This window comes from Schistocerca gregaria, chromosome 4 (genome assembly GCF_023897955.1).
Source record: "Schistocerca gregaria isolate iqSchGreg1 chromosome 4, iqSchGreg1.2, whole genome shotgun sequence".
Taxonomy (NCBI): Eukaryota; Metazoa; Arthropoda; class Insecta; order Orthoptera; family Acrididae; genus Schistocerca; species Schistocerca gregaria.
In genome coordinates, this window is record NC_064923.1 from 619,668,361 (window position 1) to 619,685,118 (window position 16,758).

At 37.4% G+C, this 16,758-nt stretch overlaps 1 protein-coding gene across 7 annotated transcripts in view; it reads left to right on the forward strand.

The window, feature by feature from the left end:
• The window catches only part of LOC126365762 (uncharacterized), a 1,228,930-nt gene that overhangs the window by 1,017,516 nt on the left and 194,656 nt on the right, over positions 1 to 16,758 (forward strand). For all 7 annotated transcript variants that reach the window (XM_050008264.1, XM_050008265.1, XM_050008267.1 and 4 more), the window contains one exon: positions 3,190 to 3,290. In XM_050008264.1, coding sequence (XP_049864221.1) covers positions 3,190 to 3,290 — 101 coding nt within the window. The remainder of the gene's footprint in view (positions 1 to 3,189; positions 3,291 to 16,758) is intronic.

Consider the following 16,758-nt stretch of genomic DNA (forward strand, 5'->3'; position numbering starts at 1 on the left):
TCCCTGCATCCTCAAAAAGTACTGGTCTGGGCCACCATTTCTTCCAAAGGAATCATTGGCCCATTTTTCAGATCCGAAACGATTACTGCATCACACTATCTGGACATTCTTCGTGAATTTGTGGCGGTACAAACTGCCTTAGACGACACTGCGAACACCTCGTGGTTTATGCAAGATGGTGCCCGGCCACATCGCACGGCCGACGACTTCAATTTCCTGAATGAATATTTCGATGATGGTGTGATTGCTTTGGGCTATCCGAAACATACAGGAGGCGGCGTGGATTGGCCTCCCTATTCGCCAGACATGAACCCCAGTGACTTCTTTCTGTGGGGACACTTGAAAGACCAGGTGTACCGCCAGAATCCAGAAACAATTGAACAGCTGAAGCAGTACATCTCATCTGCATGTGAAGCCATTCCGCCAGACACGTTGTCAAAGGTTTCGGGTAATTTCATTCAGAGACTATGCCATATTATTGCTACGCATGGTGGATATGTGGAAAATATCGTACTATAGAGTTTCCCAGACCGCAGCGCCATCTGTTGTTGACAAGTGTAACTACTGTAATTTCGAAAGTTTGTCTGCCTGAAAATGTACTTTTGTCCCAAGCGTATTGCAACAAACGGTGTATTTCTATCGCTGCTCGTTTAGTTTGCATTGCCGTTTCAAATATACTGGTCATTTTTGAAACACTTTGTATATAATAGAGGGAAACATTCCACGTGGGAAAAAAATATCTAAAAACAAAGATGATGTGACATACCAAACGAAAGCGCTGGCAGGTTGATAGACACACAAACATACACACAAAATTCAAGCTTTCGCAACCAACGGTATATAGTCGTGCGCGTGCACACAAACACACACACACACACACATCTGCATATACACAGACACAAGCAAAACACAAGCAGACATTTGTAAATGCAAAGAGTTTGGGCAGAGATGTCATCGAGACAAAAGTACAGAGGCAATTGTCTGCATCTTTGATTTATTAATGTTGCCAGCACATACTCGTTTTAAAAAAATTACATAAAAATTTAATTCAGGAATATCATTACTATTTTCAACCTCTACTATTCCATTAAGTCTCACTAAACACACTATTATATGACTTCTGTCACTGAACATATCTCAACAAGTTCCCTTTTAGAACCCTTGTACAGTTATGTGCCTGGCAATAATGGCACCAAAACAAAGGAAAAGAATAAAAAAGATCAATTGCTAATTACTACCAGTTTTAACATTTTTAATAATCAAACTTTAAACACATTTTTAATTATGTTCTGATATGAAATTATGTTCCCAGGATGTATCTATTGAATAGTCAAGTACATAATTTAACCATGATGGAAAACATGGTCTCACATGTCCACACGTGTTAGAAAGTTTTGAATGAAAAATGTGAAAAACTATAATCAGAATGGATTGTTATAGAAATCATCCTAGAAATGATACACACATATTACAAGCACCGAAAATGATTTTTTCCCTTCACAAATGGGCCTCATTTATGCATCCACTACTGAATGTTGAACCATAACAGAACTGAATTAGATTGCAGAACCACACCAATGTAATAAAAATTTGTAATATCTCACATATTGAAAGCTACAGATGAACTTTTCGTTTTCCCATGTCTCAAAATCTAAAATGAACTGTCAGATACCGTAAGTCATGGCTCCCCATACTAAACTTTCTTATGGTGCTGGTAACGTGACACTATACATTCTGTCTCTGTGTAGTTTTACTGATTTCTCATGTCATTCCTCTATTTTGTACAAGAGGCCACTTCACATATTCATGGAACTGGCACACATATAAATGTGTTGTTGATTACAGACAAATAAATAAGTGGGTGATAAAAGAAGTGATTAGACCGAGTAAATTTTGCAGAACATTCCGAAAAATTAAGTAGAAATGTTTTAGAATTTTTACAGAACAGTAAATGTATGATGCAGAAATTATTGTGTGAGCAAATACCCACACTTCCTTGTCAGAAACATGTTGAATTTTGTGTCGTTAGAAAACAAAAATATACATTAGATATGAAATTTTTATAATGAAAAGAATGCTAACTAGCACTACCATAGAATTAAAACAATTTGCTTGAATTATCAACTTGCAGTAAAAGAAAAGTGACATATATAAGAAATGGCAGTAGAAATGGTTTTTTTAATTTTTTTTTACTTTTATTCATATTGATAATTTAATAAAAATTCCAAGTACACTGCTCCAGAACCAAAATCAAATCCTGATTCTTCATTATGTCTATTCATGAGATACAGCTTTTACCTGCAAGCTAATTTGTGGCATCTGTCACCAAGTATGGTAAAATAATGGACCTTTCACACTGAAGGAGCTGGCAAAATATTCATGTCAGAGGACTGCTTAATTAAATTCATACTATCAAGTTGTGTTATCTTTTAAAATAACAAGATAGAGATGTCTAGAAAAATACTTCCCAAGATAAAAGAAAGAATGACAGCATTCCCCACTTACTATGATAAAGCATTACTTGTGTATTACCGTCTTTTGCAGACACTGTCATAACCTGGTACTAACATTTGTATAGCTCTGTGATGTGTATCTGTTCTGGAAGACAATGGTCAGTGATTCAGTAGGAAAGCATGATTGAGTGGACTATGTGAGCTGACAGTGTTCCTTTCATTCATTTGCATATAATATATTTCTCATTATGTCTGGAACATTCTGTGATAACAGGCCATTAAGAAGTTTGTTTTGTGGATTTCACCTTTTTTATTTGAATGATCTACCTCATCATCTAAACATACTGTCACTTACAAGTTTTAATGTTGAAGTATGGAAAATTGAATTATTACACATACCTCCCTGTCAGTAGATTTGCCATCAGAGAACTCTTTCTGGTAGCACTCTCAACACAACTGCCTTTGCAGCATTGCTGCTTTGTCATACAGCACATCTACCTGTTGCATGTGTAAGACACTCTGGGAACAAGAGTCAATGTTAGTTTGTTGCTTGAACTTGCCTGTTACCCCTTATGTAGTTAGAGAGTGTGGACATATCTTTAAGTAAAATGAGACACTGTGTTCAGTAGTGGTGGAGTTGAAAAATGAAATTGTGAAGTCCTTTGGATTGGAGCATTTTTTCATATAATCTCAATGGTTTGTACTGTACATACATACATACTTTTATTTGTTGCAGCACTGGTTGAAGCTGGCTATCATAGTACAAATCCTTACCACAATTCAATTCATGCAACAGATGTCACCCAAGCCATGCATTGTTTTCTGCAGGAGGAGAAGGTACAAAGATCTTTTGTATTACGTTTATATCTTAGGCTAAAATATATATCTCAGAACTGTTGAAAAATGTACTGTTCATTGCATTTAGCCATTTTGAAGATTTGACTTCAATCTATGGGAAATCAGGTTGCAGTTTAAAGAGCTGTCATGCTACAATTTCTAATTAGTTACTTACAAAATTTCTATATATTCTCTCTCTCTCTCTCTCTCTCTCTCTATCTCTCTCTCTCTCTCTCTCTCTCTCTCTCTCTCTCTCTCTCTTAGTGTATTATAGCATGAAAGCTCTTCAAAACTATTAAACCTCAACCTCATTGCATATGTGTGCACTTCTTTGTTTCTTCTGTGAAATAATTAGTTATCATTTGCCTTAGAATGCTATCTGTCTTGATCTTTCAAACAAATGCAACTTTCCACAGAAAATGTTTCCAATGTGTACTAGAATCAAGTATGAATTAGGATACCATGTATAGAAGTTTCTAAAACGAATAATTACATATAAGAAATCATATTTACTATCAGAGACAGTGGCGGATGGAAGACAAGGAAGCTGAGACTGTGTTACTACAAATCTTACGTACCTCTCAAAGAAATGTAACCACTGAGATCTTTTTATGTGTTGACTGTGTAATTTCATGTTTCATTATTAATAATGGAGAAAAACCACTAGGTATTTTGAATATTTATCAAACCACTAATTTTATAAATTGAGTTGTTGCCATCATTAGTTATTTTGTCTCTGAAACAACACATTGGCCACGAGTGTGGGTAGACAGAAGGGCTGTATATCACTAAACTCTTCACCACTACTGATGGAAATCGATTAGTTTTAACAGAATTGTAAGGGACATGAAGTGGAAAGAAATTATGTGGGGTAAAAAGAAGTTCCTGGAATTTGTATCCTGATTGATACTACAAATTCCAGAAAAAATTAAATTTATAAAACTGTAAAAATTACTGGAGAAAGAATGGCTAACTTTCACTTACTTCCAGGAAATGAGACTCCTATTATTGTCAATAGAAACATGTAAAATAGAAAAAAAGTACTTCAAGTTTCAGAACTATGTGGTTTTTGTTCTTGTGTGAGCAAAGAGGGATTGGCCTGTGAATATTGGAAAGGAAGGGGAAGGATGGGGAATGGGCAAAGGAGGCGGTGACTGATTCTGTAGATTGAGAGAGTCATCCCTTTGAAGGACGAATTGATGCAAGAATTGGCCAAGTACAATTAGGATTGTCACTCTGCAGGCTCTGTACAAACTTCATTATGTATGTGGATAGTTAATCCATCATAGGAATAGAGAATCTTGCTGATTTTGGCCTGTTATTGGCATTGATACTGGCAAAATATTGGTCCAGAAATTCCAAGACTTTGGTGATTGTTTAAAGTTTGAAGTTCTAATATTTTTTGTAATTTTGCATTTGCTGCTGTAATTCCTGAAATAAATAAAGAAGTTTTCTCAGACAGAGAGAGAGAGAGAGAGAGAGAGAATTTTTTTTGTGAGACATAATTACAAATTATCAGTTTGTGGATTTCTTCATTTACTTACACTGTAAAGCCTTGCTTAGTGCCAAATTTCATGATTCTAGGTCAACAGGCAGTGTCCTATAAATTTTGATGCTTTTGTTCACGAGTATCAAACTACATTAAATAAACAGCCATATCCTTTGATTGCATTGACTTAGAAGCTTAAATTTTTTACATTACCAAGGTACTGTAGACATTAGTATGTGACAAAAATTTCAATTTAACACGTCTTCCCACTACTGAGAGAAAAAGGTTTCTTAAAAGTCAGACAGATGGACAGACAACAGAGTGATCCTATAAGGGTCCCGTTTTTGCGAAGTAGGGCATGGAACCTTAGAAATGAAGGAATTTTTGGAAGAAAAATGAATTAATCTTTTATCTAAAAGATGGAATAATTTTGTAGATGATTATCACTTCATTACAATAACTTTTGGAAGATTGTTAAATGTGTTGTCTCGTAAGTTACTGAAATGGTGGTTGAGCTACCTTATTTTGTGGACTAGAAGACACTGTGGGCTGTAAGACACACTGTAATTTTCAAGCAGGTTTTCAAAAAAATATAATTTTTATGTCCGCCCCCTGTAGCTGAGTGGTCAGCGCGACTGACTGTTTATTTATTCCCTTTTTTCTGATGGTACACAGTGTGTTACAGATGTTGGAAAATATCAGTTAACATTGTTAACACATATTAACATATAGTATCATAATGTATTATATTGCAAAGATTCGTGAAGTTTACTTCACTCCATTGCTCAATGTTTTCAGCTTAACATAAACAGTAAGATTACTGTTCAAGGTATTCATTTGTAGAGTAAAATCAGTGACACAACAAATATGACTTCATGGCTTTGCTAAATTTTATGTTGTCTTCGATGGACTTAATGTAAGTGGGAAGATTGTTGAACAGTTTGGAGGCCCATGTGGAAAGCTCCCTTTTTACACAGTTGAGTGTTTGTACGTAAAACATGCTTATTTGAGTTTTTCCTGTCCTTCCTAAGGGCCCGGGTTTGATTCACGTTTGGGTTGGAGATTTTCTCCTGTCAGTGACTGGGTGTTGTGTTGTCCTAAACATCATCATTTCATCCCCATCGACGCGCAAGTCGCCGAAGTGGCGTCAAATCGAAAGGCTTGCACCCGTTGAATGGTCTACCCAATGGGAGGCCCTAGTCACACGACATTTATTTTATTTATAATTTTTATTATTAGATTGTAAAGCCAGACGAAAAAAAATTCTTAATTTATAAAACCTAACTGACATTTAAAAATCTCTAAAAATCTCCATCTCCATCTTCTAATTTGGCCAGTTTGCATTCAGTCCTCTAATTGCACATTTAGCTTTGCTCATTTATTTATTTATTTTTTCATTTCTTCCATACTAGCCTACCAATCCAAATGGTTTTTCCTGTTCATGGAGGGCCGAGATGCCGCTCAGCTGCTGTGTCTCCATGTTGTTCTGCATATTCTATTACTTTCAATTTATAGCCCACATCATATGAATCCTTTATACTTTTTTCCATTATGAAAATAGTTACTAACAAACATTTTCTATTGTTACTGATAGCACACATCATTTTAAAATTCAAGTTCACTGGCACTGTAGACTGCAGTGATATATCACAGGCTAGAAGTGTTCTGGGTTTGTGATGATGGGGCTGAAGAGCGACAGTGTTAGCAAGTTTGTGAATCTGTGTAACTCATATTCATCACATTGGTACACTGCTACTGCCAGTGTTGCCAGATAGGGATAGGTTTCCCACAGGATCGAATGTATGCTCATTTTTAAGACTGGCCGGAAGTTTAAATCACACACTCGACTTTTTATAATAATTTTTAGTATAAGGTGCAACTGAATTTTGCAGTTTGCTGTACAAGGCAGAAAATTTAAAAATACAAGTGAATTACTAAATATAATGAGGGATTTAAAGTGATAAGGGGGACATCATTCTATTTGTGGTTTCAAATAAAACTACATTAATTTTTGCTTCATAAAACTAGGTTTCTTATGTTACCAAACATAAAGTGCCTTGTGAAGCGTAAAAGTAGATGGAGTTCTGAGAAACCCACAGGAAAACCTACATACAGTGTTTGAGTATCTGAGCATTTGGCATTGCCAGAGGTCATGCCTAGTAACTAAAAAGTATATGAAGGAAAAAATGAGAACGTAAATATAGTGGAGATATGTGCAAAGTAGAAAAAATCAACATTTCTGCACATAATTGTGGGAAACGATACAAATAAAATAAGACAGTAGAACCTGAAAAAACTGTGAACAAAGGGTTGTCAGAAGAGGAAAGAAAATAAAATTACTCACAACGAGAGACTTTCTATAGCAGGTAATGAAAAGAAGGTGGAAAATGGGATATAGGGAACTTGACGGAGTAACAGTGTAGACTGATGAGATGTTGTTCCATAGCAAGATTGTTGTGGTTCACTAATGGCATTTAAAAATGATTGGGAGTTTTAGCCCAAGAATGTAAGGAGGTTAGTCACATTTTTTTTAAAGCTGAAGTCGACTGGACCATGTCTCTACAAATACATTCTGCAAAGTACTAATGTTTCACTAATAGAATAACAGTTTGTCCATTTCTAGCAACAAGATCCTTAGGGTCATTACCAGTGTTTTAAAATCATGGTTGTTAAAAGACAAATGGAATAGGCAGATGGACTTTAATGAAAGAGTTGTAGAATGTTCACCAATGATGGCCAGGCTTTGACACTGAAGATGAAGGCATGCTGTAATTGGCTAGTGCAAATTGTGACAGGATGAAGGTATATAGTGACAACGCATAAGGGTTCAGCTGGCCACATCTTCCATGGTACGACAGGGCAGAGGCAGTGGGCATGGCATTTTTTTGGCAGCTGCTAGCACTGGATGTCTGGCATTGGTAGCAGTAATGCTCCTATGACATCCAGGAAGTGTCCATGGCACTATCTCGATGCCAAGTGCACCTCAAATGATCTGTTTACATTCTCCAGAGTTGTTCCCCAGAGCATGGTCACCCATCCAGTTGGTCAGCCCATATACCTCTCCTAGCCAACAAATTATTGTACAACATCCTTTGTTAAATATTTTGTACTGCTCACAACTCTTACTGTTGGAAGACCACATACAGCTACTAAAGAAGGTATTTGTAATAAGCATCCCCTCACATGGCAAACTACATGATGTCCCACATCTTTTACTGTTGGAAGACCACATACAGCTACTAAAGAAGGTATTTGTAATAAGCATCCCCTCACATGGCAAACTACATGATGTCCCACATCCTGCAGACTGGTTTCTTTGTCATCTCTACCTTCATCTGGAAAGGTCTTCTTATCTCCAGTCTAACTATGTGTGTTTGTGTCTGCACCGCTTCCACTCTTCTCAACAGTAAAAAGATGCAGGGTGTCATGATTTTTACACTCCTTCAGTGTTTGCATCGTCCATGACTATAACTGAAGACGCAGGAATATGTGTTGTGTAAACCACCTTTTGAAGACTCTGTACGTCAGTTCAGAGTGCTGATCTTCAGAATTCTTCACCTTTTACACCTTAAAAGTCAGCTTACCCTGGGAATAAAGCCAGTATCTACTGATCTGACATGAAGCACTATAATTCTGCTACCCTTACCAACAGGAACTTTTAATCCACCGCATCCATTGCTCATTTTCCAGCACATAGCCCTTGCGTGATTCTGATTAACGGAAGTTTCATCTAAGTAATAAATTCGAGATGTGCCAGCTTTTCTGATCTCCTGTGTTGTTCTCAAAAATACAGTCCTCTTAGCAACAATATCACTTCATTCCGTTAATAATATCCTACCGTCATTCGTTTTCTGATACCTGAACCCCATGTCTTTCAGTATCCTCAACATGGTCCATTTGTTTCCTTTAAAATTTTCATCTTCTTTCATATGTGAAACTAGTTTCTCTGCTGTTGGATACTCGCCTTCAACATACATGCTTAACACTATGCGACGCAAAACATTTTTCGCAAAATCATCTAGCTCACGCGCTTCTTTTTTGTGGTTGTGTTGCTTCCCTGGTGATTTAGAAACAGCTGAGGTGCAGGCTTGCATAGACATCTTAGCTTCAGGCTTCAGCTGTCTGCTCCTGGCATTTGGCAATGGTGCGACCCACACCTTGTGCCAGCGTGGATTCAGTGGAAGATTGTCTCTTAAAGTATTGGTACACATGGAACACTATTCCTCTTGTCTGTTTGTGTAGCAGTTGGTGTGATTGCACACCATCACTCATAATGAACACTATGAAGGCAGTCAGCACTTGGCATGGAACACTATGACTGAAATAAAAAGTTAGAACTTCCAAACACAGCACGACCCACACAGAACAAAGACAAGAATGTTACTGGCACGCGATTGGCTTCGAGTCACGTGGTACACTTCTGCATGCTTCTGTGCATCCGATCCTCACCCGCCTTCGTAGCTGCTCTCGACTCTAGTCTTGTATAAATTCTTCTGTGCTCTGTCCTGGGACACATAATAGGCATAGTGTTATGTTTATTAGGGAAACATGCACAAAACATTATTATATGTACACAGTAAGTTTCTGATAAACAGACTGTATCAAGGCATGTTTTAAGAGGTTTACTCTCTCACATTATACGAGCCCTGTCTTCATCTTACGACATGTAATAGGCCTACTCCACAAGACCTCTTTTGAACCAACCAAGTGAAACTCTTTAGGTTCGATGTCAATACACAGTTAGGCATGAAGCTCAGTGCCACGTCAAGCTGCGTTACATTACCTTGTAACTCTCTCTAGACTGAAGGTACTGGCTGATATTATTTTAGGAGACTGACTGGCAGTTGGGAAAAAAGCTATTGTTGCATTAATGTTAGGGTAGTCATTGATATAAGAGAAGGTTGTGGACTGTGAATATTCTGTAAATAGCCATGTTATGCAAGGGTTGATTAATGACAATAATAATAATAATAATAATAATAATAATAATAATAATAATCTTAACCAGACATAACATCTGAAAAGGAAAGAAATAATAATAATAATAATAATAATAATAATGCAGTATAGAAAAGTGGGATTACTGATAATGGAGTTCATCCTTTGACTAACAAGTGTATCAATCTGCACTTAAAAATATTTTTGTCAGGGGTTCTTCATGTTATTTAACTACCAGTTACGGTTGCTGTTTTAGTGTTTTCACATAAAATATTCATCAATTACAATAAATAAAAATTCATACCTATCAGGGATGTTTCAGAAGTAAACACTGATTCAGTTTTTATGTCCACCCCAGATTAGTTACAATTTAACAAGAACTTCATTACAACTGTCTTGTCCTTATCCACTGTAAGTATATTCATGATTAGATATTCTGTGATCAGGTCAGAAGATATTTATTGCTAAGTGTCAGAATTTGGTGACAATATACATCAACATGTCTTGTATCCTATTTTTCTACATACTCTCCTGTGGAAGATCATGTATTCCTTGTTTGTAAATGGTCTTTTCCTGTAGGCATAGCCACATTTTCACTGCATGGCAGACACTCTTGTCATTTTCAAAGAGTGTTCCACGTAGATAATCTTTAAGTGGCCCAAAGAGATGGAAGTCTGAGGGTGCCAGGTCTTGGACTGTAGGGTGGATGAGGCAATGATGTCCAACCCAATTTGGCGATACGTTTCTCAGACTTGTGTGTGGGCATGCGTTGTTATGTTGAAGCAAGACTTATACTGGATTTTTGTCCAATTGAACACATTGGAAACGGTTCTTGAGTTTATTCAGAGTCTTCATGTATGCCTCTGAATTGATGGTTGACCCTCTTGGCATTAAATCCATGAGAACGATGCCATCACTTTCCCAGAGGACTGTCACCATGGCTTTTCTGGTAGATGGAGTTGTCTTGAATTTCTTCTTTTGTGGTGAATGAGGTGGTTGCAACTCCATGGACTGCTGTTTTGTTTCCAGTGTAAAGTGATGCACCCAGGTTTCATCCCCTGTAACAATCTCTGACAGAAAGGCCTCTCCATCATTCTCAAAACGCTCTGACAATTCAGATGAAATGGCCTTTCTTCGAATCTTGTGGTCCACTGTGATCATTTGTGGGACCCATCGTGAGCCCTATTTAGATATCCAAGAGCCTCCATCATTGCAGATGCACTTCCGATTATGACTGACAACTGTAGAGCCACTTGTCAAGTTGTGAAGTGCTGGTCAGCTCAAGTAATGATTTTTGCATGATTCAGCATATCTGGATTGTGGCTGTGACAGGACATCCTGAGCATTGCTGTTCAGGGAGCACTGTTTCTACATTTCCTGAGGCTGTAACTTTCTTTACCGATCTTTACCACTCCAAATTTAGCTGTTTCTGTGATGTTAATGGCAGCCTACATGAAGGATGGTAATTTTCTAGTCCAGCTGCTGCTAGTCTTTGACCAGTGGTGTGGGATGACACAAAATGTTGTAGGGTGCCCATTACCTTTTCTTTGATGACAGGTGCAGATGTAAAGGGGTGCTTGATAAACAATAGGGCCATGCTCCATTGTGATGCTTAGATGTTGTCAACTGGAACATCGAGAATTAGTGCGCTGGGCCTGACATTCCCATTCCACTGTCTTACCTGAATACCCCACAAATTCAGATATTGAGTGATTCGACCAGTCAGCCAAATGGAGACGCACTGTGAGGCTGTTCTCAAACTCTGTCAGATGCTGATAGTGCCATCTTAAGTGAGTTTGCAACATTTCCATGTCCTTCACAGTGATAAATCAATATCTGACACTGTTCATACTCCTTATATGCCCTACCTGGCCTGGTAACAACATGAAACATGAACAACTCTATTTCATTCTGGAGACAATTCTACTTGTCTGAGAGAATTGCAACTCTGATCATTGATGTACGTGCTAATGCTGTGCTTATGTACAAAGTTACATTGTCACCTGACCATGTCTTCTGGAGCACAGAAACACTTACACCAGGAAACAGCTTTCATAGTAGCTTCAGATTGTGCACTCCCCCTCTCCATTCTCTCACCCCTCCCTTTCTCCTCCATCTTGACCTTTCTCTCTTTACCCCCTTCCTCCTCCCACCACCTCTCTTCCTACCTCCCCCCCCCCCCCTCTCTCTCTCTCTCTCTCTCTCTCTCTCTCTCTCTCTCTCTCTCTCTCTCTCTCTCTCTCCTCTTCTCCTTTCATCTCTTTTTGCTCTACCCTCTGTACTCTTTTTGCCTTTTTCTATAGCCAGAGCATCATCTGTCTGAAGACCTGCCTCTTTCCTGCTACCCCATCCTTGCGTCGTTCTCTGTCTCCTCCCCACCACCATCAGCTCAGGCAACTGCTTTCAATAATCGGATATCAATAATCAGCGACCACAAGAGTCTGTATTTGTGTGCCTGTGTGGTTTTGTGTGTGAACTTTTGCTGGAGAGAGAGCTAGTGATCAAAGGCAAGTGTCAATGCTGTTTTCTGTTATGTGTTTCTGTGCTCCACACATCGATCTGCTGCAGGTGAGTGGTTGCATTTCTCTTATTTTATTTAATATTTTGTTCCACATCTCAGAAGCATAAAACTTTCATTTATATTTTTCTCTGCCAGTTTTTTCTATAATGTTAGCATCACCGCCCCAATGAACTTTCGGCCTATGAAAAACTGTTGATATTGCATGTACAGTATAAACCAAATACAGTTTTAAACATTATCAGTCATCTAACAGTGAGCTTGTCAGTTCAAAACTGGTAACAGCACCAGTGGCAGCTGGTACTCACTGTCGTTGGTGTGTCATAGATAAAAAGTTAAACTTTATGACTGAATTGTTTTGAATTGTGTGTTGTATAAACTTCATTCTGTTGTGCTGCATGAAGAAAAATAGTATATATGCCAATAATACAGTCACATATACAGACATAATCCATGAAATACTGTAGCTAATAATAAAGTACATACAGAAGTGCACTCGAGATTTTTTTTCCTTTTATGAGTACAGTATTGCAGTTAGTTAATGTGCAACTAACCACTTGTTTGTAGCTTCTCTTCTGTACTTAATGACTTATAGGGTGTTTTTAGCAAAGAGTCTTCTTTATTCATTTTAAAATCACTGGAATAATACTTAAGTTTAAACCACTTAGCTCCAGAATATGGAAAATTCAAGTTGTGGTCAGAACTGTACCAAGGCCACAGTGAGATAGGCCCCTGCTGAGGACACAAGCATAGATGGGACACAAAACCTTCCTCATTAAAAAAAAAAAAAAAAAAAAAAAAAAAAACCAAGAGATAGTGAGATGATGTAGAATTAACTGGGAAAGGCACACGAATTCTCTTGCGCCTTTGTGTTCCTATCTTCTGCGTGACAGTAGTAGTCTTTACCTCGGCACAAAACTGAAAATCACACTGTTGTCCCAGTGTCATTCCATCGAAGTGGCACGTAAAGAAATGACTACTGCAGAATATGACTCATTTGGATTATGTGTTAAGAGTGTGCTTCCTTCATATAGCTGCTGCCTACTATCTTGTGTTCAACAATGGAGGTTTTGGTGCTACTTCTCTATAGTATTTTAGGACCTCATAGGTTGGCCACCGGATCATGAAGTAAATAATATGCTGTTTAACCAGAAGCTTCGTAATTTTGCCAATTTCTGCTAATCGAGGACTGAAGTGAAACTGTTTTAGCTAGATTGCTTCAAAATATTTGACAGAATAAGAAGTGAAACGGGAACACACATTGCTTTTAAAAACCATTTCATCTCACTTCAATTTCCTGTCAGAAAAGTGTTAAATGAGAGCTCTATAACTTACTTTGAAAAATGTGTAGCAGATTTTGGTGCCAAATATAACAGAAACTTCGATACAACATAGCTAATCAACAAAATAGCTGTTGTCTGATTCCAGTAGGAAGAGGTGATCAAGAGCACTGACACAGATTCCAATTTGGATGTTAATAATAATAATAATAATAATAATAATTATTATTATTATTATTATAATTATAATTATAATAATTATTATTATTTGAAATATGGGTTATCAGAAGCTTACCCAAACACTAAAATAGCTTTGAAGATATTCATGGCAATTTCAACACAATTTCAACAAATGAAAGGTGATAAGTAGAGACCAGATTATTCGTATAATAAAAACATTAAAATATGCAGGCAAATATGGACGAAAAGTATCGAAATATGCAAGATCAAATAATAAAAAAGCATGGTAGTTACTGCGTCCATTATATCTCAAAGTCAAACCTGTGTGTATCAGTTATTAGGAAGAGCACTGACCACAAGAAAAATCAGTACATTTAGAACACTGAATTTATTTTCTGAATACTTTGTGGTAGAGCTTAGGAAGGGTCTTTCTGAGATTATTTTCTAAAAATTTGCAAAATGGGGACGCGTACCATGTTTCAAGAATTGCTCCTTCTTTGCTATTTTTGTTGGTAACAAGCAGACGTGATGCAGGTGGTCGCACTGAAACAGTCAATATGTACAGGACCAACTTTGAGAAACACTCTAATATTTTATTTCAGAAAACAACATACAATCATGAAGTTTTTTGAACAGCATTAACTTTAAATTAATACTATTCAACCAAAACATCATTTACAATTTATTTTACATTTATGTACTATTGTAAACATAAACTACCAATTTCTGTTCCAAATGTTTTGTAGTAAGATTATGTCTTTGATCATTCAAAACATTTTTATGAGCAGAGACAGACCATTCTACATCAACTGAGGTTACTGGGCAGTATTTGAATTTGGATGCTACATTGGCACTTATTGTTTCTGGTAAAATTTTACCTGTCCCATTAACAAAACTATCAATTTGGCACAAGGGTTTGAAGCCTGGGTTATTGTTTAAAATCTTTTCAAACTCTTCTCTAAGTTTTCTTGGGAATACCTCTGGCGATGAGGAGTTCATTAGAACAATTTTTTTCATTATCTGCATAGTTTCATGCAACGCCAAATATTGTCTTTCAAGCTTTTTAATACTTGCAGGTAGATGGGAAAAATGAGTGCTAATCACAGCAATGTCTTTTTTAATACAGGAATCATTAAAAGTGTCCTTGCACTGCAAACTGCCAAAGCCACTGCACTATCGAAGTCATTTAATACCCCTCTAATATCTTCAAATGTTTATTGTAAAACAACACAGCTTCGACCCATGTACCCCAATGAGTTACCACTGGTTTGGGAGGTAGAGGCACATTTGATAGTTTTTCTTTGTAGGTCTTGATGTGAGGAGCCTTTAGAAACACTGTCTTTGTGGGTGAAATCATTTTATTTACATTCACAAACGTGGAACATACTTCTTCAGCAAGACGATATAATCCATGAATAAAGCATGTCACACGAATCAAATTGGGATAAAATGCTTGGAGAGAGCAGCATCTGAAATAAACACAAACACCGTTTCATCTGCAGAAGATTCTGGAAATATTTTTCTAATACGCTCATTCACAAATCTGGCAATCATAGAATGATTTACTTTTTCGAGTTCTTTGCAGGCCACTAAATAGGAAGAAGGAGGCTCTTCTTGCAAAGCACCGACAATTAAATCTGCAGTGTAACAGCCACAGGTGTCTATAGTTTTGTCAACTGAAATCCAGATAGTGCTGTCCTTGAGTTCATTGTGTATTTCTTCCAGAACATTTACATAAATTGTCGGTATGTAATTTTTATGCAATGTTGATTCATCTGGTACATTTTGATTTAAGCAGTATTTGAGCAGGAAGCATTTGAGGACAGGGTTTGTAAGTTTGTAAAGAGGAATATTGCTTGCAGTGAATGCTTCATGTTGATCCATGTCACGCCGGCTTTTTTGGTTACCTTTGGAAAAATCCCTGCTACTGCAATTTGCTTTTGTCAGAAGTTGTTGTCATAGTGCTTTCTTGTGCATTCCTGTGATATGGAGGCTTGCCTTTATATGCTGGTTTATTTGAAACTTTTGTTTTTGCATGAAACGTTTTTCTTGCAAACTCAACAATGTAAAACAATTCCATCATATGTAAATGTTCCAGGATGGTCAGCTATCCACAAAACGATGTTTCTTTTTGTGGGTGGCATGGTTACACACTACACATCATAAACATATTCAGCTGTGTACAAGTAAATAGACAGCTAAACTGAAACAATGGACATGCAACTAAAAGCTTGTGTAGTTTAGTTTAATTGTTGCTGACGGTTACGGTATGACAGTGGGGGATTAACGAGGGCTGCAGCTGCAGCAGTATTGACTCTCTCTGCCTTTTCCTGTTCCTGTTCCTCTTCTATAATAATTTTGCTAGGCAGTGGCCTCTTGGTTGGTGAATGCACACAGTACTAGGTCGTGGTCAATCTGGGAGACATAAAAACTAGATCAAGCTAGAAACTGCCCATCTAAATTTTTAAAATATTGTAAACATAGAGCAAAAATATGCATCATCACTAGTTTTTAGTTAAAATATGCAAGAACTGGTGAAAAGCAGTCAGAAATGTAGATGCATATGCATATGCAACATGCAAATGCACCTAATCTGGTCTCTACTGATCGAAATGCCATGTGACTAGGGCCTTCCGTCGATGAAACCGTTCGCCTGGTGCAACTCTTTCAAGTTGATGCCACTTCAGCGACTTGCATCTCAATGGGGATGAAATGATGATGATAAGAGCAGAGAAAATCTCCGATTCAGCTGGGAATTGAGCAAAGGTCATTAGGTATGACATTCTGTCATGCTGACCAGTCACCTACCAGGGATGGACATCTCTGGTGATAAGTAACTACTTAAGGTCGAGTATAGGTGAAGCAGAAAGTCAAATTCCACTGTCTTAGTGACATAATGACACAACTGCTAAATTTGGCTTCAGTGACATCATCATTGAGTGTGCTGTGCTCCAGGTAAGGGAATGGAAAATAATGTTGTAACAGGAACACAATTCCTGGAAAGGAATGCGTTCTCAGCACTTAATTACAGCCCCAATACTTTTATTTTCTGTTAATGATTCA